At 66.5% G+C, this 22,922-nt stretch overlaps 2 protein-coding genes across 2 annotated transcripts in view; both read right to left on the minus strand.

Moving 5' to 3' along the window:
• The window catches only part of LOC132430353 (mucin-5B-like), a 108,997-nt gene that overhangs the window by 47,834 nt on the left and 38,241 nt on the right, over positions 1-22,922 (minus strand). The window contains exons 5-14 of the mRNA XM_069540989.1: positions 22,362-22,471; positions 22,026-22,239; positions 21,804-21,929; positions 21,463-21,580; positions 21,050-21,188; positions 20,706-20,816; positions 20,233-20,302; positions 20,002-20,139; positions 19,757-19,921; positions 11,031-11,037 (exon numbers count right to left, since the gene is read on the minus strand). Coding sequence (XP_069397090.1) covers positions 11,031-11,037; positions 19,757-19,921; positions 20,002-20,139; positions 20,233-20,302; positions 20,706-20,816; positions 21,050-21,188; positions 21,463-21,580; positions 21,804-21,929; positions 22,026-22,239; positions 22,362-22,471 — 1,198 coding nt within the window. The remainder of the gene's footprint in view (positions 1-11,030; positions 11,038-19,756; positions 19,922-20,001; positions 20,140-20,232; positions 20,303-20,705; positions 20,817-21,049; positions 21,189-21,462; positions 21,581-21,803; positions 21,930-22,025; positions 22,240-22,361; positions 22,472-22,922) is intronic.
• On the minus strand, positions 3,444-10,950 carry LOC138414147 (mucin-5AC-like; the record flags this gene model as incomplete). The annotated part of the gene is given in 17 exon segments (XM_069540916.1): positions 3,444-3,607; positions 4,012-4,200; positions 4,305-4,368; positions 4,504-4,623; positions 4,908-5,006; positions 5,272-5,385; positions 5,388-5,396; positions 5,782-5,819; positions 5,974-6,075; positions 7,157-7,260; positions 7,369-7,456; positions 7,817-7,995; positions 8,461-8,668; positions 9,095-9,278; positions 9,386-9,636; positions 10,012-10,186; positions 10,741-10,950. Coding segments are annotated over 17 exon segments (2,298 nt in total), but the record flags the coding sequence as incomplete, so codon positions are not given.

The raw sequence follows: 22,922 nt of genomic DNA on the forward strand, positions 1-22,922 counted from the left end.
CCTCCCATGACGGCCACTGAGCGGGACCCCACCAGCAGAAAGGGGTTCTCTGCTCTACTCCCCCGTGGCACTAACGCGTGGCCTCATTCCCAGTGATCTGTCCACTCTGCCCGCCGTCGCCAGGCTCCCGCTGTGCGTGGCTCCGCGCATGGCCCGGTCCCTGAACGCGGCTCGCCCTGGGTCCCGGGCTGCCACGTGGCACAGCTCCTGGCGCAGCCCTGGCCCCGAGATCGCCGCGGTACTTCCCGCGCCAGCGGCAGCGCCCTCACTCTTTGTCAGTTGATCCGGATATCTGAGGACCTTTGACGTCCATGCAGATTCTGCAGTGTTCGCTGACTTCCTCTGAAGACCGGGCCACGAGGCTGTCTGGGCCACGCTCACGGAGACGCCTGTGTGATGGCCCAGGCCCCACGTGTCCCCACGGGGTTGGCTGTGAATCGCCAATCCGCTGCCCAGGGCCCAGGTCAAATAGGTCAGAGCTGTGACCTGCATGTGCCCAGGACCAGGCCGGCCGCTGGCGCCCGGCTCTGGCCTCAGACCAAGCAGCCCTCCGCAGTGGTTCGGGCCTGGGTGGGAGTCCAAGTGTCCCTGGATGGGGTGGGCTTGCTGGGGGCAGAGGTCAGGAGAGGGCTGCAACCCAACCTGCCCACCACGGTCACAGGCTCCCCAGTGTCCTGTGTCCCTGTCCATCTCCTTCCCCATATCCAGGAGCCCCCAGCGCCCTTTATCTGGGCAGAAGCTGCCCCCAGTCAGGTCCCCCCAGCATGAGGGTGGACGCCCCTTCCCCATCTGCCTGGGGCAGGACCCAGAAATGAAGGGGTGTCCCTGCCAAGGCCAGACTCCACGGGGGCCAAAGGGGTGGGGTGTGAGCCGCAGAGGCCAGCCCTGGCCCCGGGACCTCTTCTGGCCATGTGTCCCCACCCCCGTGGTGACAAATCATCCCCCCTCCCCCCCAGCATCCAGCAGGTGGGGGCCCCAAGCACAGCCTGGAGGAGCCGCCCTGCAGGCAGAGCCGTGGACGCCTCGGGGGGCCGAACCCGGCTCTGTTGCTCTTCCTGACACCACCTGGCCAGGGCTGCGGGTCTGGTGTGGCAGCAGGGACCCGTTATCTGGTTACTCTTGCTGCCTGGTCACAGTTCCAGGCAGGGGAGGGGTTGTGCACTCCTGCGGGGGTGGAGGGTTAGTCACTGTGTTGGCGTCCATCCCAGCCAGAGAGGAAGAGGGGGCTCCCTCCGACACCCGATCCCCCCCGGGGGCAGTGGCGCTGATCAGGGTGCCACCTGCGGCTACAGGGCCAGCCGGTCTCTGGGGCAGCAGCTCCCAGAGCCAGAGGGCCGGGAACTTCCTGCTCCCAAGGAGGGCGTCCCATGGGGGTGGCAGTGACTTCCCTGCCCGGACGTCGTTGCCACGTCCATCCACCTCCCACTCAGGCTGTCTCCTGGGCCCAAGGGGTCGTGGGGTCATGGCTGTGGGAGCGCCTCGGCCCCTACCTGGTCTCTGACAGGGGAGGTCAGGCTGTGAGGTCAGCTCCACTGCCCACACGGCCGGCCGGAGCAAACAGCCGGGTCAGGCGGGCCATGGGGGCCTGGACCAGGGCACCAGGCACTTGGCGCTCAGGACTGGGCAGACAGGGGTGGGAGTGGGCAACGCCGGCCAGAGGGGTGTAAACTGTAAAGGGCGGTCCTCGCCCTCATCCAGGGTCCTGGAGGCCCTGCGGACCTCAAGGGGCGGCCCAGCCTCAGAGGACGTAAGCCACCTCCCTGGACCCCTGAGACCCCTGACTCTGCTTCCTGAGCCCCTGGCCCAGCCGGAGGCGCCAAGACCACTGTGCTGCCACCTTGTGGCAGTTCAGGGACTGCAGCCCGGTCCTGGAGGTGGGACTTTTGGTGTCACCAGCCCCGGACCCACCCGGCCCCGAGACCCAACTCAGCCTGGCCCCGGTTCTTGTGACCAAGGCAGCGTGAGGTGGACGCAGTGGGCATATCTAATTCCAGGAACAGCAGCAGGGACATGAGGACATGAGTCCAGCTTCCTGTGTTTCCACAGCTGACCTCCAGCAAGCTGCCCTCCCCAGGCCTAGATTCCAGCAGGACTGAGAGCCTGCTCCCACCCCCCATGTTGTCGTGGAGGACAGGTGGTGAGGCATCCGCCCCTGCCCTGCATCCACGCCTGGCCACTCGAGCCCACTGCCCCGTGTCCTCAGGTCCCCGAGGCCTTCTCTGGCCCAGCAAAGGGGCCCCAAGAGGCCGGAGCGGTGGGAAGCTCGGCAGGACTGTTAGCCCCAGGCGACCCTGGTGGCCGGCACGGTCCAGCCTGGCAGCGCCCGCCCCGTCGGGGTCCAGGCCAGGCTGGCCTCCCAGCAATGGCCGGGGTCGGCGGGCTGGCACCTGGCCCCGTGGGCTTGTCTGCTCTGCGTGCCCCTTCCTGGCACTCAGGCTTGGGGAGCTCGGGACACCCTGTGCATTCCTGTGCTGGACCCTGCCCCCTGCCCCCCTCCACTGCCCTGTCTGGGCAGCAGCCTCCCTCCATGCCTGGAGAGGGACATCCGCACGGCCCTTGCCCACCCTCCCAGTGCTGCTGTGGGGCTGGGTCCAGCCTGAGGCCAGTGTGTCACCGGGGGTGTCGGGGACTCCCCTGGGGCCTCTGAGGAAGAGGGGGCGGGGTTTTCGAAACTTGGAGGTTCTCAGGGTAGGGGGCAGGGGTCACGGAGGGGAGGGCAACAGCACTGCTGGGGGACTGGTCTCCCTTGGGCCTGCGTGCACACACGCATGTGCACACACAGGTGCACCGCACACCGAGCTTGACTTTGGTGTGACGGGAGAGTCGAGATTTGTAGAGAGAAGGTGGAGCCTTCCCAGTCTGACGGCTCAGCTGGGTGGACCCGCGGGACCCCCGCCCTCCGTCCAGCCAAGTGCACAGGAGACCAGGCAGCTGGCCTGCCCCGCCCCGGGCCCACGTCTGCCCTCCGACCTGCTCCCGGCGTTTACGGACAAGCTTAAAAACCACACGGAGCCACGCCTGCAAATGCTCCACGTGTATTTGCGAAACCGACGGCCCCTTCCTGAGGCCCAGGGCCGAGGCGGGGTGAGGCTCTGCCGCCCAGCGGCCGGCCGAGCAGTCGTTGCTGCTTCTGAGGGACCGCTGTGGATCGGGCCCTTACGTGATGCTGAAGGTTGGGACCAGCAGGCTGGCCCCACAGAGGAGCCTCCCCCACCCCCTGCCCCCCGGGCTGGTCCCGAGCAGGCGGCTGCAAGCCCGTCAGGGCCACTGCACACCCGGGGCCGCTGGACTCGGAGAGGGACGAGAGGGGTGGACCGTGCGTCCTAGGCTTGGGTCACCTGGACCGGGGCTCAGGTTCCACTGGCCCTGGAGGCTGAGACTGCAGCGAATACAACCGTTCTTGTGGGCCTGTCCTGGGGGGACAGGGCGGGGCTCCAGCCCGTCTACTGCAAAGGCCGGGGAGCCGGGGCGCCTCTGCTCCAGCGCCCGAGCCCCGCCTCCTGGCTGTGCTCAGCACCCTGCGCCTCCCCTGAGCGGCTGGAGCCCCCGTGGGAGTCGCAGCGCAGGCCCACGCAGCCGCACTCCTGCACCTCGGTGTAGCTGAAGGCCTGGCTGGAGCCGTCCCCACAGCGCAGGGTCACGGAGCGCACAGAGGCCCGCAGCTCCCGGCAACACCTGCACCTGTGCTCCACGGCGCGGGCCTCCAGGGAGTACCTGCGGGCAGGGGCCGCCTGAGCCAGAGGTCGCGGGGGCGCTTAACAGTGGCTCCCGCGAGCCAGTCACGGCAGCTGAGGGCCTGTGGTTCCTTCTGAGCCCCCAAAGGCTGGGGGGGCCCAGCAGCCTCTCAGCAACCACTTGACCAGCAGGTCACCAATGGGGACCCCGAGTCTGGGGTCTCAGTAAAGGGAAGAGTGTGAGTCCAGACAGGCCGCGAGCCGTCCTTGGCCCCCGGCCCCGACCCCTGCTGGCCCCCGGCCCCCCATCCTGCCCCGTCTGCCCGCCCCAGGCCCTGCCCTGCAGGAGCCTCTGTGGGCCGGGGGTGGGGGATGGCGGGTCTGCCCTGGGCGAGTCAGGGACTCACGTACATGGAAGTAGTGTCCCCACAGTTGCCCCGGCAGTAGGTGAGGCGCACGGGCCCCACGGAGCTGCAGCCTCGCTGCCGGAGGACCCGAAGCTCGTGGTACACGGCACAGGTCGACCCTGGGGAGGGACACGGGAGGCGGCGCAGAGGTCAGCGCTGGCCAGGCGCCCCCGCCCCCCGCCGCCTCCTGCGTCCCCCGGCCCTGGCAGACACGCCCACTCACTGTCCTGGGCTGGGGGTTGGGGACAGGAGAGGCAGCAGCCGTCCTCGCTCAGCCGAGCCTTGTCCTGTGAGGACAGAGATGCCGTGGGCGAGCGCAGGGACGCAAGACGGTGGCGCCCACTCCCATGCAGGGCCCCATCCTCCCGTGGCCACTGTCGACCCCCCTGGGCAGGGCAGGGCGGCGGGCTCCCCGGACTCACCGCTGGACAGCCGAGGGGGGCACACGCCTTCCTCGTGGTCACCACCACGAGCCCGTCCTGCTGCTTCTCACACTTGTGTGTCACGCAGCGGCTCCCGGGGTCTGACCAGGACTCGCCGGGCTGCAGGGAGGCCCAGCCAGCAGGTGAGTGGCCCCCAAGGCCCCCCTTCCAGCAGGGGAGGGTGCCACATCCATCCGTCTGCCAGCTCCCGCGGCCTCTGCCCTGCGCCCGCCTGGCACTGACGGCTCCCCAGGGGCCCCGGTGCACCAGGAAGCCATCCATCCAGCACCCCCGCTGTCGCTGTCGCTCCCGGCGGCCCCTGTGCAGGGGTGGGGCTGGCCCCCCTGGAGCCTGTGGCCAGCCCCGCCCGGAACTCACCCCAAGGCCCCGTGACCGCTACTCACGTAGAAGAGGTGAGCAGAGCTGTTGCTGGTGTTCATGACACAGGCCACCTGCACGCACTCGCCACAGCACTGCCCGCTCTGTGTCTGGTACTCGAAGCCCTGGGAGGGGGGCAGGATGTGTGGCCTGAGCCCCGGCTGGACGCTGCGTGGGGGTGGGGGTGTGGGTGTGGCCTGAGCCCCGGCTGGACGCTGCGTGGGGGTGGGAGTGTGGGTGTGGTCTGCGCCCCGGCTGGACGCTGCGTGGGGGTGGGAGTGTGGGTGTGGTCTGCGCCCCAGCTGGGCGCTGCGTGGGGGTGGGAGTGTGGGTGTGGCCTGAGCCCCGGCTGGGCGCTGCGTGGGGGTGGGAGTGGGGGGGGACGCTCACCACGGGGCAATGGGTGCTGCAGATCTGGGTCTCACAGCTGATCACGACCGTGTCCGACTGGGGGCCACCGGGCAACTCACACCAACACTTTTCGCACAGGTTCGAGGAGACTATATGGTACCAGGCTGGGGGAATCAAGGCGACAGTGTCTTCCCAGCTGGGCCTGGTGCCCCCGCCCTCCCGGACATCCCCTCCAGGCCTGCCCCCGCCAGGCAGACTCTTCCCCCAAGGTGACCCTCAGTAGTGCCTCCTGGTTGGGGTCCCGGTCTTGGGGACAGAGCCCCAAGGCTGCTGCTCCAGGGAGGTCACATGCTCTGGAGGACCCGGCATGGGGAGAGAGAGGCTGGGGACCTTCTCAAGTTCAGGACAGGGGCTGTGGTCCCAGAAGAACCCACTGCTGCTCCAAAGGCCACCCAGGCCCGCAGGGACGCAGCCTCGGGGAGAAGCTGGCAGGACGGGGGGACTCTGGTCCCTGTGCACCAGGGGGCCTGACCTTCGGCTGGTTCTTACCTGGTACAAGGTGCCGTTGATGCTGCAGACGGTCCGGCCTGCTCGGGGGAGAAGGCAGACCTGCAGACCCACCGTCCCCTTGTCCCACCAGCCTCCTGAGTGGCAGCTGCCCGCGCCACCACTACAGCATCCCAGTCCCGGGCGACGGCGCATGTTCCCCCAGCCTGGCCGCCGCTGAGCCAGGACACTCACTGCAGTTTTGGGTCGGGCAGCACGCCCCCTCCTTATAGGCCAGGATGGAGCGCGAGCCTTCCGGGCAGTCCACGGGCGCGGGGCAGTGTGTGGTGTTGCAGACTGCAGCAGACGGAAGGGGGCGTCAGGGCACCTGCCTCCCTCCCGAGCCTGAGTGTCGCCTCTCCCTGGGGGTCTCCAGGAGTACTGACTACCCAGTGGACAGGTGGTAGGCTCCCCAGGGGGTGCCCACGCCACAGGGGACGAGGCTTCTGCTCGGCGCTGACCTCCATGGTACCCCTCACCCTTGAGCCTTCCTGCTGGGGGTCAGCAGCTGAAGCCACATACAGGGAGGGTATGCCCACCACCCTCCTGGGGTGTGCCGCCAGGTGCCAGCACCTCGGGACCCTTCAGGGGCAAAGCTGGCCAGCCCTGAGCCTGACCCGGCCTGGGGCTCACCGCAGGTGTACTGGGGACAGCACTGGCCGGTCTGCAGGGCCGCGGGCACTGGCACGAAGCCAGGCTCGGGGCAGGCGGGGGGCGGGGCGCGGGGCCGAGTCTGGCAGCTCAGAGTCCAGGTGCCGTCCTTGCAGGTGCACTCCTGGCAGCCCACGCTGACAGTGTGGCCAGGCTGTTAGGGGAAGGACATGGGACCCCCGGGCCCACGGCTGAGGGCCTGCAAGGGGTCTTCCAAAGTGTGGGTGGGGCTGAGGGCTGCTGGGGCTCTGGGAGGCCCATGGGGGCCAGGAGGCGGGGTGGGAGGGGGTTGTGCGGGCGACCGGCCTCCCTCCCCACCGTCCCCACCTTCACTGTGTGGGAGCAGGGTGGGGGGTTGTCTCCAGGGAGGGCGGGATGCGGCCAGCCTTGGGGCCAGCACCCACCCTCCTCCAGGGCCGTGCAAGGAGGCCTCCTGAGTCTTTGCTCAGGAAAACCTGGCCCCTCCTCTGAGTCCCCCGAGGGTGCCACACTCACCTCCACAGGCTCCCCGTCGGGCCCCACGCAACCTGGAGGAAAAGAGAGGGCGTCATCGCTGGGCTTCCATGGCCCCCAGCCCGTCACGGGCAGACCCGGTGTCAGGGGCAGACCCGGTGTCAGGGGCTGGGGGAAACCTAGGCTGTGGTGGAAAGCCCTGGGGTCTGGCTGAGAAGTGCAGAGCCCGAGGGCCCAGTGCGTGGAAGCCCCAAGCCCAGCCCCAGGGACGTACTGCTGCAGTTGGCTGGCACGCAGACCTCTGAGCTCGAGCTGAACAGCGTCATGTCCTCCGGGCAGAAGCAGCCTTCTGTGATGGGAATGGCTTCCGGGAGGGCCCTGTGGGGAGCGGAGGGGGAGCGGGCCGTGACCTCCAGGGTGGGGAGAGGCGGCCTGGGGACACAGGGCGGGGTGGGCGTGTCCCAGAGGGAGAGGGCAGGTGCTTACAGGGTATTGGCACTGTTGTTCATGTAACAGTAGGAAGGATTGGACGGGCCGCAGGGCCGGTACACCTTGTCAGCAGGGCAGGTGAAACCTGTGCGAAGGGTGAGGCCACACCTGAGGCCGGAGGGCACGAGAGGCGAGGCCTGGCCTGGGCCCCGCTGGCTGGAGCTCTTGGCCCAGGCACCTGCTGTGTGCCCTGCACCGCCCAGCCTGTCCGAGCCCTGGACCCCTGCACCCTGGGCCCAGGTGCTCTGACCTGGATTCCCCTCTTGTCCCTCCAGGAAACAAATGCACTCCATCCTGGGCTCAGCCCTCCTCCTCCCGGAAGCCCACCCTGACCGCCCAAGCCCACCCATGGATTGCCCAGTGTGTCTGTCCCCTCGAACATGCTGATTGCCACCGCCCAGCGGGACGGGGCACTCTGGGGCGGGGGGGGGGAGGGGGCACTCACGGCACTCGTGGGCGGTCAGGCCCCGCCAGTCGATGCACACGCTGAGGGACGCGCAGAGGGCGGCGTACAGCTCCAGGCTGGAGCACCTCGTGTCCACCGTGGGCGCGTGGCACTGGTCAAAGGCGCAGGCTTGGTAGTATGGCCACGGGGGGATCACCGAGTGACACGGCTTGAAGACCCTGCAGCACAGAGACACACGGGTCATGGGGCAGCTCCGTGGTGGGGTTGCCAGGCTGTAGGCTTTCCCTAATGAAGGGCCCCGAGGGAGAGGCGTCACTGGGCCGACCTGTGTGCCGAGGGACCCCAGCCTCTGGGGCCATCTGTGTGCGGCGGGGAGGGTGTCTGGCTGCAACACAGCTTTTCTTTCTGCAAATTCTCCGCTGGGCTCCCCCCGTGCCCTGCACGCCCGGGTGCTGCCGCCGGCTGAGGACTTACGCCCGGAGCCACCATGAGCTGCCTCAGCGCCTCAGAGGCCGACCCGCCACGAGCCCCGCTGGGCTCTGCGCCTGGCGTTCCAGCAGCCGTGACCCCTCTCCCTTGGAGCCCCCTGCAGGCCCGCCCACCTCTTCCTATCTCCCAGGCAGCGTGGGATTAGCAGGGCTACTCAACACCCCCCACACCCCAGCCCTGCCAGGGAATCTCACTTGCTCAGAATTAGCTGGCAGATTGGCGAAGGTAGGCACGAGGTGGACGTTTTCTTGGGCTCAACTGTGGTGGGTGTCAGGGGAGGCCTGCTGCAGGATGGCTGGCCGGGGTGTGTCACATTCCAGTGGCCGGGCATGTCGGAGCAGGAGGGTACCACCGCCCCCCCGGGCAGGCGGCACTCGTCCTTCTGGTCATTGGTACAGGTGCCTGGGGCGTGGAAGCAGCGGTCAGTCAGCCGGGGAAAGCAGAGGCACCCTCACCCTCCCTTGGGGTGCTGGGGGCCGGGCCCCAGCGTCTCCGCGCAGCACTCGATGGGTTGCTGTGGGACCTGTCCCCTGACCTCCCTGTGCTTTCTTTTGCCTCCAAGAAGCCAGACCCTGGGGCAGTTCCCAAAGAGGCCTCACGTATGGGCCACATGGCCAGGCCCCTGGGCCGTGTGCCGCACATTCTTGGTGCAGCTGGAAAGCAGAATCACCTGGAGGCTCCGCGCCACACGGGCGGCCTCACCCCCAGCCAAGAATGCAGTTCTTGGAGGGACACACCCGAGGCCGACCCTTCGCACACCAGACACTCCCGGCCAGAGAAAGGGCCCAGAGTGCGGAGGGCCAGAGCGGGGCTGGGCCGGGCGCTCACCGCACTGCCCCTCCGTGTTGTTGGCGAACTTGCTGAAGGGCAGCTCCACAGAGAAGATGAGGCCACTGAACATGACCTGGACACCAAGGGCGGGGATGGTCACGTACATCTTGATGCCGATTTGGGAGACGACAATGCCGTCTTTCCGGAAGCCGGGTCTGACCACCTCACCGTTGAAGATGATCTAGACGGGGACCCAGCAAGGGAAAGAGAACCGGGTGGCGATCAGCCAGTGCCTGGCGCCCCGAGTCCACCCGGCACAAATGGGGGCTGCCCGCAGGGCGTCCCCACCTCATTGGTCATCACCCCTCCGACGGGCTTGCGGGTCAGCACGACGCGGTCCTGCTGGTACTCGATGATGATGGACTGTAGGCAGGGCAGCCCATCCTCAGCATCACAGAAGTAGGTGTCGATCAGCACCCGGAAGTGTCCGAACACGGGCACGATCTGCTGTACCGGCACATATGTGCAGTTGTCCAGAAACGTGTAGTACGTACCATCGAAAGTGATGTGGTGGGGTTTGCCCCAGCGGCTACACACGCCTGCGGGAGGACGAGCCGCCTTACCTGGCCGCACCACGGGCCTCCTCCCACCGCCCCGGGGCTCCCGCAGGGGCAGGTGTGTCCCGCGCCAAGCGGAGCAGGCGACTGCCCTGTTGTCGGGACCCACACGCCAACAGCACACAGAACTCTGTCCAGTAGGTGCCCAAAGAGGCCGAGAAGTGGGGCCAGACTCCGGACGCCCCCTCGCGCCTGCGTGGCCCGGCTGCTCTGGGCTTGGGCAGGGTTCCGCCGGGCACCTGGGGAGGAGGCTGGGCGCCACCACCGCTGCCCTGACCTTGGGAAGTCCTTCCTGGGTCCCACTGATTCCGTCCTGCCTTCTCTGCCATGGCCGCCACCCCGGCCCCGCCCACTCACACTTGCACTCGTAGGGTGGGCAGCAGTCCTCCGGGTGGGCCACCATCACAGCAGGGTAGCCGTTGGCGCAGGTGGGCTTCTGCCTCTTTGGACACTGGCGCGCTCTCACGGTGATGACCCCGTTGCCCTCACAAGTGGCCTCAGAGCAGTTGGGCATGGCCCAGGTTTCGCCATTCTGCGGAAGCAAAGACTGCTGCAGGGCCTTGCCCTGACGTGGCGCCCACCCCTCGGGGCTCAGGGCTCGCCTGGGTCTCCGGGGAGAGAAGAGCCACCAGGATTGGGACCAATACTCACACCAGGCCTCTCCTCCCCCAGCACCCCCCCGAGCGCCCGGCCGACTGGGAGGGGCTCCGGGTGTTGGAGGTTGCCCCCTTCCCCCTCTGCCCATTTCCACCCACCCACCGTTTCCACTCCTTGGCCGTTTGACCCTGTCCGGAGCATCAGTCACCTGCTCTAGCCCCCTTTATAGGCAACAGATTCTCAACCTCGGGCCCCACGCTCCTGGCGCCCCCTCCCAGAAGTTCTGGAGGACCAGAAATGGCCGCTCGCCATGGTCAGCCTACGTCAGCCGAGGGGCCACCAATGGCCGCTCGCCATGGTCAGCCTACGTCAGCCGAGGGGCCACCAACCTTCATGCACCCTTGACGCCACAGCCTACTTTGAATGATGCGGAGGGTCCCTGCCCTGGCCGCCCCGAGCCCCCGAGAAGGGCAGAAAAGGTGAGGTTACCGTTCTTGGGGGGACTGCATTTGGGCATCCTCCCTGAGTAACGGACACAGAGGCAGAAGGGGAGGACACTGGCGTGGAGGTGGCCGGGGCGGGAGGTGGTGTGCTGGTGGGACAGGTGTGGTCGGTCCGCCTGACCACGTGGCAGTGCAGGCTGCAAAGGGCATAATAGCAGTGCCCGGAGAGGTCCGTCTGCTGGTAAATGATGGATCCTGCAAGAAAAGGAACGGGAGGGCACTAGGAGAGCCAAGAAGCGATCACCAGGAGGGACTCTAACCAGGCTGGTGGTCCACCTGGGTGCTGGGCTGGCAGGTGGCCTTCCTTCCCAGGTGTAGATGGCATATCCTCAGAGACGGCTTACTGCCTTCCTATACAAAAGACCTAGCCCTTTCGCAAAGACAAGGCACCCCTCCCTCCCCTTAACACCATAGTTTTGTGAACAGGACAACAGTGACCAGGGTCAGCACACACCACACACCCAGGTAGAGTACACATACCTGCGGAGTATAACCTGGACGCCACACTGCAGTAGCACGTGGATGTGGAGGGCGCTGCGGAGCTAGGGGAGGTCACCAGGGAAACCGTGGGGGTGGTGGACTCTGGAGAGAGTGAGGGCTGCGGACTTGCAGTCACAGAGCTGACAGGGCAGCCTTTCTGGGGCTCACAGCACAGCATGCGCACCTCGTAGTTGAGGCACATCCTGAACTTGCCCTTCTGGTCCCGGTTCCGACACACCAAGCCCACTTCCGGGCTGCACTGCACCACCTGGCCCAGCGTCTGGATGCCGACGTCTGGGTGGTTCTTGGCTCGGCACTCCAGGGCGCTGATGTATTCGGGTTGGCGGCAGATCTTCTCTCCTCTTCTGACGATGTTGCTGTAGGTTTCAAAGTCTCCTCCGTGGGGCCCAGGAGATGGGAAGTCCTCATCGAACCACTTGGTCCACGTGCACTGTGGCTGGCAGGAGGTGGTCCAGGGTTGGGAGTGGGTTGTTTCAGGTATAGAGACAAAAGTTGTGCTGGTTGTAGGAGCGGTGGTTGGGCCGGTTGTCTCCACAGTGGTGGTGCTGGTTGTAGGAGCTGTGGTTGGGCCGGTTGTCTCCACAGTGGTGGTGCTGGTTGTAGGAGCTGTGGTTGGGCCGGTTGTCTCCACAGTGGTGGTGCTGCTTATAGGCACTGCGGTTGAACTGGTTGTCTGCACCGTGGTTGCACTGGATGTGGCCTCATGGAAGGTGGTCCCTGTCTGGCTGGTGACACTCACACTTGAGGTGCTGGAGACTGTGACATGTGTGACAGGGCAGCCTTTCTGTGGCTCACAGCACAGCATGCGCACCTCATAGTTGAGGCACATCCTGAACTTGCCCTTCTGGTCCCGGTTCCGACACACCAAGCCCACTTCCGGGCTGCACTGCACCACCTGGCCCAGCGTCTGGATGCCGACGTCTGGGTGGTTCTCGGCTCGGCACTCCACCGCCCTCGGTGCTCGGCAAACCCGGTACCCATAGGCACGGAGGTTCTCCAGCGTGTCGAAGTCACCGCTGTCTCTGCCCCATCCCGGACGGCTGACATCCAGCCATGGCGACCACTGGCATTCCTCCCCACAGCGGGGCCGGGACGAGGGCGGGGCGGAGGCTGTGGGAGGGGTTGGTCCAGGGGATGTGCCCGGGGTGGTGGCCGGGGCCGAGCTCGGAGCGTGTGCTGTCTTTTCGGACGGGCTGGGGTGTGTGCTGGGTGGAAGCGTCGAGCTCACGACTGAGGGCAGGAGAGAAAGGGCGAGCGTCAGGGGCCAGGGCTCCCCACACTCCTTGAGGACAGCCCCCCCGCCCCCTCTGTCAGTGTCAGCTGCCTGTCTGTCTCCACCCATGACGGGAACTTGGGAGACAGGGCAGTCGCCAAGCGTCCGGGATATGCCCAAACCTGGCAGGGGTAAAGCTCACTGCAGCTGAGTCAAGGGGTGAATTAAGCGCCCCGGAATCTAAAGCCAGAGCTACAGGGGCTCTTCACCCTCGGGGGAAGCTCTAATAAGGCCCTAAGTCACCCTTAGAAGAGGTTAGGACGCGGAGGTGCCTGGCCCTGGTGCGACGCAAGGCGATCGGAGAGCAGTGGATCCAGGCGGGGACTCCCCAGCCGGCTTCCCGTGGTCCTCTCCCCAGGAGCTAACCTGGGGTACCTTTGCTCACAGCCCCTGCCCCATGCTGGGTGCCGCAGCCCTGAGAGCATGACTGGGGACACGGGTCCTGCCAGCCTCGCGGTGGCTGCGGGCTGACCGGCACAGGGACATGCCCTCTGTCCCGTCCCGGCTCCTTCCTGCCGCTCGGGGCCAGGGGTGGGGGGACGGCACCACCCGGTCGGCACCCCGCCTGTCTGCCTTACCGATCGGTGTAGAGAAGGCGAAGGTGGTTTGGGGGGTGGGGGTGGTAGTGTTGCAGTCTTCGACCCTCCTCTCGATGGTGCCGTTAGCCCCACAGTGGGCAAAGATGCAGCCCCCCGTGCCGTCTGTCGTGTGGTAGATGACTTCCCTGGGACGGAAGCGCCTCCCGTCGTAGGTGCAGACACAGGCTGTGGGGAGGACAGCAGCCAGGCGGTTAGGGGGCCGGGGCGCAGGCGGGGACCCGAGACCCCGGGCGCAAGGAGGGCCGCCCACCACTCACCCTCAGAGTGGTAGGTGCACTGCACGCCGCTCTCGGTGCAAACGCTGGCGACAGAAGGGAGATGAGTCTGGGGGTGGAGACTCACCCAGGGGCAGGCAGGCAGGGGAAGCCCCACTGGGGTCCCTGGGGGCCACGCCTCAGCCCCAGAGGTCACGCCCTCTCAGGGAGCCCTTCCTATCAATGACCAGAGAAGGCAGCTCGAGCATGGCCACTGAGCCCCCTGGACCTTCTGAAGGCCACTCCCTCTCCAGGGTGTCTTCCCAGAGGTCCTTGGGCCGTGTCATGACTCAGCTTCCCCTCTGGCCCCTTTCTTCACCCCCAGACCCCCCACCCTCATCCTGCATAAAGGAAGCTCCCTGTTGGACCCCACAGAAAACCCAGGCTGGGGGACCCTCTGGCCCTGAAGGAGGGAGGCTGTGCTGGGGGGTGGCCAGGTGGGGCCTTTCCCCAGTAGCGGAGGGCTGGGCGAATCCCCCACGTGCTCCAGGGTCCTCGCGGCTCCCGCCAAGCGCCTCACCAGTGGTGGCAGTTCTTTTCCGAGGGCACCACAGAGCCCGGCCGGTAGGACTTGCCCTGGACGCGGCAGGGCAGTGGTGGGGTCGGGGTTGGGCATGAAGCTACACATCGCATCTGGTCCTCATCGAAGATGGGGGCCTCTGATGGGCACTTGGGGTAGCAGCCTGGGGACCAGAGAGGCCTGAGTCCCAGCCACACCAACTGCCCAGTGCCTCAGCCCCGCCTCGACTCAGCCCCCAGCCCTGGACCCCACCACGCCATGGGGAGCTTGAGGCTATGGCCGCAAAAGCACCCCGAGGGGTCAGGAGCCGCCCAGCCTGGATCCCCAGGACAAACCTTGGCCCCAACCACCGTCTCCCCAGCACGGCCCCGCCCAGACCAGCAGGGCAGCAGCGCACCTTCCAGGCCACGGGCGTCGTGCAGGTACTGGCCGCGGGGGTTCCGGCAGGTCCTCAGGTAGGGGGCCCCGCAGGGCTGGTAGTGCCACTCGCAGTGGCCCTTGGGGTTGTCGTAGTCGCAGAAGAGGGCTGCGGACAACGGGGGCGGGCTCAGGGCCAGGCGCTCGGCCCAGGGGGCCCCAGGTGGAGTGCCGCCCTTGCAAGGACAGCCCCGGGGGCTCCCCCGTAGCCCGGTCCTTGACCAAGTCCTGCGAGCTGTTCTGAAGACGCGTCCCTCCTCTGTGCCTCCCGGACGCGGCTTCAGAGGACATGGGCCTGGGATGCCCAGGGGCAAGGGGGGGCAGTGGGGAGGGGGGCTGGCTGGCTTGTCAGGGACGCCCACCCACTGCGGCCAGGCTCCATGGAGGGGGGGTGCTCTGCTGATTCCCTTCAAGCCCTTCCTCCCCTCGCACATTCAATACCACTCTTGTCACTCTCTGTGTCTCCGCCCCACCCTGACGGACACATCCGTGGGCACTCACGGCAGATGTCCGGGGTCCGCCAGGACACGCACACACCCGCTTCGTGGCAGGCCTGGGCGTAGGCGGCCACAGCCGTGCAGAAACACTCGCAGTCGCCCCCTGAGTCGCAGGCGCACGCGTCGCTCACGCAGGCCTCGTAGTACCTGGCCGATTCCACCTACGGGAGAGAGGGGCTTCAGATGCCAAGGGACCCGCCATCCCTGTGGGCTCCGGGGAATCAGTGCAGCTGGTGTCGGCCTGGGCCGGTTTCCCCTGGAGCTCGTTGTCCCACGAGGCCAGCCAGACGGGTCCTCATGGCCACAGCTGGCCCTAGAGGGCGGCAAAGAGCCACTGCTCCCATTTCTGTCCCTTCTTCCCCAGGTGCCTGGAGGAGCGCCCCGCGTACGTGGGCGTGGCAGGCGCTGAAGGTGGCGCTGTTGATGATGCTGCACTGCTTCTGGGCCCAGGACTTGCGGTACGGGTTGGCGGTGCAGGGGTCCTTGGGGGCCTGGGCGTCCGGGCAGGACGGGGAGAATTTCCAGCTGTTGCCGAACTCCAGCACGTCGCCCACCACGGACTGGCTCCGCGTGGTGAAGTCGTTGAGGGCGTTGTCGTCAAAGTTCCCGCACAGCCCGCAGACCCTCCCCTGTGGACGGACAGACGTAGAGACGGCGCAGGCTCAGGGCAAGCGCAGGAGGGGCCCTGCGACCTCACTCGCTCCCCCCACCCCGGGGCCCTCAGGAAGAGCCCCACTGGGCTCTGAAGTCTCCAGGAGGGGAGGGCACAGGAGAAGCAGCCTAGTGGCTACGGAGTGTCCCCCAAAGACAGGCTCAGGTCCTGACCCGGGACCCACGAGTTGGCCCAAAGCAGAAGGAGGGTCTCTGCGGATGCAATCCAGTTAGGATGAGGGCATCCTGGACTGGGGTGGCTGATCCAGTGGCCGGCGTCCTTACAGGACGAGGGACACACACAGAGTGAAGACAGTAAAGGGACGTCGTATGCAGAGGTTGGGCTGACGGGGCGCCTGGGGCCACGGAAGCTGGAGGAGGCGGGAAGGATCCTCCCCTCGAGCCTCTGGAGGGAACGTGGCCCTGGGGCACCTGGTTGGACTTAGTGTCCAGACTGCGAGAGAAGGGCCACCAGTTAGGGATCGTTTCTTCCAGCAGCTGCAGGACCCGGACACGGCTGAGGGTCTCCTACTGTCACCTCCTCTCTGTCTCTCTGCCTCTCGGTTTCTGTCTGTCTGTCTCTCTGTCTCTCTATATCTCTCTGTGTCTCTCTGTCTGTCTCTCTGTCTCTCTATAACTCTCTGTGTCTCTCTGTTTTTCTATCATCTCTCTCTGTCTCTGTGTCTCTCTGTTTTTCTATCATCTCCTCTGTCTCTCCCCCACCCGCACCCCCGTCTCCGGCCGGCCCTTGGTCTGGGGTGAGGGCGTCACCCTTCCTGGGCAGGGCCTCACCTTGAACTCGGGGCTGAGTGTGAGGAAGATGCTGGTCCCCTTGTCCCACAGCAACACCAGGCTGACATCCGTGTCTACCACCAGGTAGTTGCCCATCTGGCGAATGGAGAAGGGCGGCAGCTGCCCCTGTTCCTTCTCGATCACCTCCATGTTCCCGTCACTCAGCTTCAGCTCGTAGCTCTGCATGGGGCAGGACCAGCGAGTGTCTGGGTGAGGACCCTGGCTACCTGTCGAATGGGTCCATGGCCCTGCGGCCCCTGTCCCAGCTCAGCCATGGGAGCGCGGCCTTCCTGGGGGCTCCCCACCAAGGCCCCCACCCACTGCTCACCCCCAGGAAGATCTTGATGGCCTTGGAGCAGGTGGCCCCCGTGGTGCCACAGGGGACGTTCTCGGTGATGACATGGAAGCCGTCCTAGGCGCTGCCGTCTCCCCCACAGTGGTCCTAAGGAGGCCGGGATGGGACTGAGCGTGCCCCGCGGGGCAGCACAGCAGGGCTGCGGGGCGGCGGGAGGGCTCGGCAGCCATACCTGAAGCAGCGTGTGCTCGCAGTCCCCGCTGAAGCTGTAGCGCTGCCCATCGAAGGTGCGGTAGTGGCCGTCGCCGTACGCCGCGCAGGTGGCCGGGCAGGGCTGGTCTGTGCACTGCCACATCCTGCTCTTACAGGTGCTGGGCAGGGGCAGCAGGCATCAGGCCCAAACCTCCCTCCTGGAGGCCCAGCTGCCTGCCTGGACGGGGGCAGGACTTGCCGGCCAGGCTGTACCTCCCGCTGCAGGGAACCCTCCCCCAGGTGGGGTCCGAGCCCCTCCGCATACCAGGTGTTGCAGCCCACCCGGATGACCTGGCCCGGCTTGTAGCTGGCCTCGTTGTGCACACAAGGGCAGTCGGACACGGGGATGCAGCCGCCGTCGCCAGTGGCCACCAGCCCGTGGGGACACACACAGCCAGGCACACACTGGGAGCTGTACTATGGGGGGGGAGCAGACACAGCTTAGTGGACCCCCAGGGCCTGCAGCGGGGCCACAGGGATACAGGACCAGCAGCCTGCGGGGAGGGGTCCCCTGGGGCCAGTGAGTGGGCTTCTCCACAGGTGCCCATGGGGGCCGAGCAGGTGTGGGGTTGTTGGAGGGGGGTCACTGGGGACACTTACACAGTCCATGTCCAGGGTGTGGCAGCTCTTCTGACAGCCAGCCCCAGCGGCCCCAGGCGTGGTATTGTGGCAGTCGAAGTAGACCATGGGTGGGGTACAGACTGGCGAGGGAGGGGCCATTCAGGGGACCCTGACGCCGCCTACCAGGCTCGCTTGAGGGACGTGTCTCCCGACGGCAGAATTTAGCCGCCCCGGGGTGAGCGTGTGAGTGCGTGGGCAGGGTGCCCACACTGCTGAGCCCAGAGACGCTGATTGACACCCAGCAGCCTCGCTGACTTGTGGGCATTTAACCCCGAGCTTAGGTAACTTTATGCAGAGATAACCGAGGGCCCCCTCCCCCACTCCGGGCTCACCTGGAGCTGGGGCATGGCCTCCAATGCAGGTCAGTGTGCCCTGGGTGCAGGTGCTGCAAGGAGAGAGTGGTCAGAGAGCCCCCCAGCCTCGCCCACGCCACCCACTCAGCAGGGGCTCTTACCAGACGACCCCCTGCTCGTGCGTTGACTCCCCATTGGGGACCACGGAGCCCCCATGGTAGCAGGGGCAGCTGGTGGCCGGCACACACTGGTCCGTATCATCCAGGAAGGTGCCGTCAGGGCAGGTGCAGCCGTCCACGGGGACGAAGCTGATGCTGCAGGTGACGTCCGCGTCACTCCGGGCCCGGCAGGTGGGCTGGCAGGTGCTGATGTTGTAGAGGTAGGTCAGCGACTGGGGGCAGGTGGTCATGGCCTTTGCTGCACGATGCCAGGAGGGGGTAGCACTCAGGACAGGGCCGGCCCCCCCGCTTCCCTGTTCCCGCCAAGCCCTTCGTCCTTGATGGGGTCCCGGGGCACTGGCCTGGGCGCTCCTTGGCCTCTGAGCCTGGTTGGGGGACGGGGGCCATGGGACATCCACCCTGGGACACTCACTGCACATGCCGTCCCGCCAGCCGCCGAGCAGCACGCCCCGGGCGGCGCAGGCCCGCACGTAGGAGGACAGGGCCGCGCACATGCAGTCCTCACTCTTCTCACAGTTGCACGTGTCAAACATGCAGTTCTGTGGGGGCATCAGGATGTCAGGGACACCAGGCCACACACGGTGAGCTTCCCCCATGCTGCTGCCGGAGTCCCTGCCTCCCCAGGACCCCTCCCCGAGCCTCACGGGGGTCCCACTAACGTGCACAGAGCATCTTGCCATCACGCCCCTGGGCTGGCGGGCGGGGGTGCTGGAAGGACCCAGCCCCTCATCTGTGTGACCCAGCGGTCCATCCCTGTGTAGTCAGCCTTAGACACCAGTTTCTCATTTGCACCCTGGGGCCAGCAGGCTACTCACTCCCTGGGTGTAGCCCCTGTGCCTAGCATGGAGCTGGAGGAGAGGACGGACTCAGAACCACAGCAGTGGGTGAGTGAGTGAGTGAGTGATGAATGAGTGAGTAGATGAGTGAGTGGATGAATGAGTGAATGAATGAATGAGTGAGTGGATGAGTGAGTGGATGAATGAGTGAGTGACGAATGAATGAGTGAATGATGAATGAATGAGTGGATGAGTGAGTGGATGAATGAGTGAGTGATGAATGAGTGAGTGGTGAATGAGTGAGTGGATGAGTGAGTGGATGAGTGAGTGGATGAATGAGTGATGAATGAGTGAATGATGAATGATGAATGAATGAGTGAGTGGATGAGTGAGTGGATGAATGAGTGATGAATGAATGAGTGAGTGAATGAATGAGTGAGTGAATGAGTGAGTGAGTGAATGAGTGAATGAGTGAGTGAATGGGGGTGGGAGAAACTGGAGACTGAGAGACCTGCTGGGCCCAGACGCTGCTGCCATGGCCCCTGGGACCCTGAGGGTGGCCGAGTGGTCCAAGGGCAGAGGCAGGTGGGTGGCATTACCGAGTAGTAGGCGCTGGGGCTCACAGCAGCGTGACACCGGGTGAAGGGGCCGCGGGGGTCTGTCAGCCGCGAGAACCAGTGCTGAGCGTATTTCTCTGTGGACAGAGGAGGGGGGCGGTCAGCGAGGCTGGACGGCCACGTCAGGCGGGAGCTACATGGAGATGAGCAGCTTTCCTTTTAGCCGGAATCCCTTATGCTCCGTGTGAAGGAGTGCCAGGTGTCAGCAGACCTAGGCTGCTTCCCGAGCGCCCCGCGAGCCCGGTCCCCCAGGAGAGCAGGCAAGGAGGGTGGGCCTCCACTCCCCCCAGCACCCTGATCCTCTCCTCCCGGGGCTCACCGGCCAGAACAACGCATGTTGAGTCCGCCTGTTTACCAACCACCTGACGCCCCCTTCAGGCCGGGCCCCCAAGGAGCGCATGCTCAGACCTCTGGCCCAGGGGCCCCCGCACCAGGTTGGCCCGCGGGGCTGCTGGACACACACACCGTTCTCCACGCTGAGGGAGCAGGGGTCCTCCAAGCTGTTCTTGACGTTGGGGCAGGCGGCCTGGGTCTTCCAGCTGTTGGCGAAGGCGGCGGCCGTGCCCTCCACCACGCCGCTGACGGTCCGGAAGTCGTCGGCCTGGTTCTGGTTGAAGTTCCCGCACAGGCCTGGGGGCGGGGGTGGCGTGAGGCCCCTGTGTGCTGGGCTGCGGAGGGGGGGCTCGGGTGCTGGGTGGTGACCCTCTTACCGCAGGTCTGCCCCTGGAGCTGGGGCGCCAGCCTCGCGAGCACCTGCATGACGGGCACCGGCTGGATGTCCAGCTGCAGGCCCAGCTGGGTCTGGGCGACGATGAAGAAGGTGGAGGGTCTGAAGAGCGTGGCGTTGGCTGCAGACGCAGGGGACCAGGTCTCAGCGGGCGCGAGGGGCGGGGCTGTCAGGGGGCGGGGCTGTCAGGGGCGGGGCAGGGAGGCGCCCTCACCTGCCGAGAGGGGCAGCTGGGTGTAGATCTGGTTCACAAACACCGCCCCGCTGGCCTTTACCACGAAGACCTGGAGAAGCACATGACAGGGCTCCCGATGGCCTCCCCAGGGCAGAGGAGGGCTGATGACCTGGCCCCCCATCCCCCAGGCTCAGCCTGCTCCGCTAAGCTTTCCGCGAGGACCGGACCGCTTTTTGGCGACGTGAAAACCAAAGAGATTTACTAAAGTAAAAAAGTCGACTTCAGCAGAGAAGCTTCCTGGCCTCGTGGGGGAGGTGTGGAGGCCCCTTGCCAGCCCCTGAGCTGTTCCCTTTGGGGACCGTCACTCAAAAGACCCACAAGAGGTGGAAGCAGGGAGGCAGTGGGCGGGTCCTCGGGCCATGCCTCGGCCACCTGCTGCCCATGTGGGGTCAAGGGCTCGGGCAGAGGTCGCTTGCCGTGAAGGACACCCCAACCCCAGGGTCTGCACGCACCATGTGCCCCCCGCCCAGGGTCAGCGTCAGGCTCTTCAGGCAGGTCTCGCTGTCGGTCAGTCCACACCTGCGCAGCTCGGCCAGCACGGTGAAGGCGCTGCTGTCACAGGGCTGGAAACACAGGTACTCACGCAAAGCGCAGCGCCCCCAGCCCGCCTCATCCTCTCCCCTCCCCACCATCCGTCCGCCCGCCCAGAGCTCGGGTGGTTTCCTGGAGGACTCGGCGTCGGGGATCCCAAGGTGGCCCCAAATGCGGCACCCACATGCAGCCCAGGCTGGGGAAGGACACGTGGACCCACGACCTGAAAGCCGCTCTGTCCGGGGAGGACCCTGGGGCCATGTACCTTGGCCAGCACGTAGCTGCAGTCCCCGTGTACCGTGTACTGCCTCTCGTCGAACGTGGAGAAGTGGGCACCGCCCAGCACCGAGCAGGTGCCCGGGCACTGCACCTCCTGGCATCTCCACCGGCCCCCAGCGCAGGTGCTGAGAGCAGGGAGCGCCCACGTGGGTGCTGGCCCCCGGGAGCAGCCCGCCCCCCCAAGACGGCAGGTAGACTTGCCCAGGCCTGCCTGCATCACCACATAGACTGGAGCCCATCAGCGCCTGCCCAGAGAGCCACTGGCCTCCACCCGGGGACCCGCGTGGGAGAGGACAAGCCCCCAGAGGGGCCGGCCCGGGCGCATCTAGGGGGACCAGAAGGCAGGGGCCGTCCCTGGGCATCTCCGGGGAAGGGGAGGGCAGGGGCCCAGGGTCCTACCAGTTGGTGCAGTCTGTGGAGTAGCCGGTCCCTGGAGTGTAGGTGGCCCCGTTGTACACACAGGAGCACTGGGGCACCGGGATGCAGCCAGTGTGGCCGACGTCATCCAGCACCGTCCCTGCAGAGGCAGGCAGGCCACGTGGCAGGTGCCGGACTGTGCCTGCCATGTGGGTGTGTGGAGGGGACAGGCCCTCTGCCCACAGTGGCCCTGCCCTGGAGGGTTCCTCAGACCCAGGGGTCCAGGGACACCTCGGGCCACGTCAGAGGGGCCTTCCTTCCTGAGCACCTACAATGCATCTGTGTGGTTCGGGGGGGCCAGAGGGGGTGGGGCTCCGGCTCACCCTCAGGGCAGAAGCAGCCGGCGACGCAGTGGTCCTCGCAGAGCTGGGAGTGCTCCAGGTTGGAGCAGGTGTCCACGCAGGGTGAGCCGCACTCGCGGTACAGCATGTTGAGGGGGCACGTCTGGGCTGCAGGGAGGAGATGGGGCACGTGTCACGCCCTGCCCCTGCCTCCGGCCCGAGAAGGGATGGCATGGCAGGGCCGGGGTCACACAGGGCACTCACGGCAGAGCTGGGGGCCCCGCCAGTCCAGGGGCAGCCCCCCGGCATGGGTGCACTGGCGGGAGTACTCAGCAAGGGTGTGACAGAGGCAGCTGGTGAGGTTGGCCTGGCCACAGTGGCAGAGATCTTGCCGGCAGGCCTCCACGTAGCTGCTGGCGTCCACGAGGGCGGCGCAGTCCAAGAACGGCTCGCTGCTCAGCATCTCCTCGCAGATGCCCTGGGGCAAAGCCGGGGCACTCAGTCCAGGCTCTGGAACATCCCCTGGCTCACAGCCCCCTCCCCGGCTTGTCCCCGGGGCCGTGGGAGGCGGACGCCACCCCCGTTCACTCTGGGACTTACAAAACCGGTCAAGCAGTTCACGGGGGGCTCAGGGGCAGGGTCCTGACACTGCTCCGTGGGGCCGTCCATCTTCTGCAGATTCCCAAACTCGGTGGCGGTCAGCTTGATGTCTGACAGAGCACAACACCGGGCTCTTTGCAGGCTCCCAGCGGCCCTCGCTCGCGGCGACCGGGCTACGCCGGCCTTCCCCTTCCACACCGCCAGTTTAAGCGGCGGCTACACAGCACTTTCGGGGAGTCTGGAGATGAAATGAGGAACTCCCAGGCATTCGGGGCTGCAGGGCAGCGGGTTGAGGTCCGTTAACTGACGCTCCGCTGGCCCAGGGCTGGAGAGTGACCTGGGCCCCTGCCAGCCACTGCTGGGCACGCGGGCAGGCTTCCCCTAAGGGAGTCCCTTACGTATGGGCTCTGCATGGGGCTTCCTGGGCCTGACAGTGGGGGCCCTGGGATCGGGGCTGCAGCGGGTGTGGGTCACATAAAAGGCCACTGCCTGGCAAAGTCTCAAGGACCAAGAAGCAGAGACAAGGTCTGGATGGAGGCAGGTCTTCGATTTCAGAGGAGG

Source organism: Delphinus delphis, chromosome 8, assembly GCF_949987515.2.
Source record: "Delphinus delphis chromosome 8, mDelDel1.2, whole genome shotgun sequence".
Classification (NCBI taxonomy): Eukaryota; Metazoa; Chordata; class Mammalia; order Artiodactyla; family Delphinidae; genus Delphinus; species Delphinus delphis.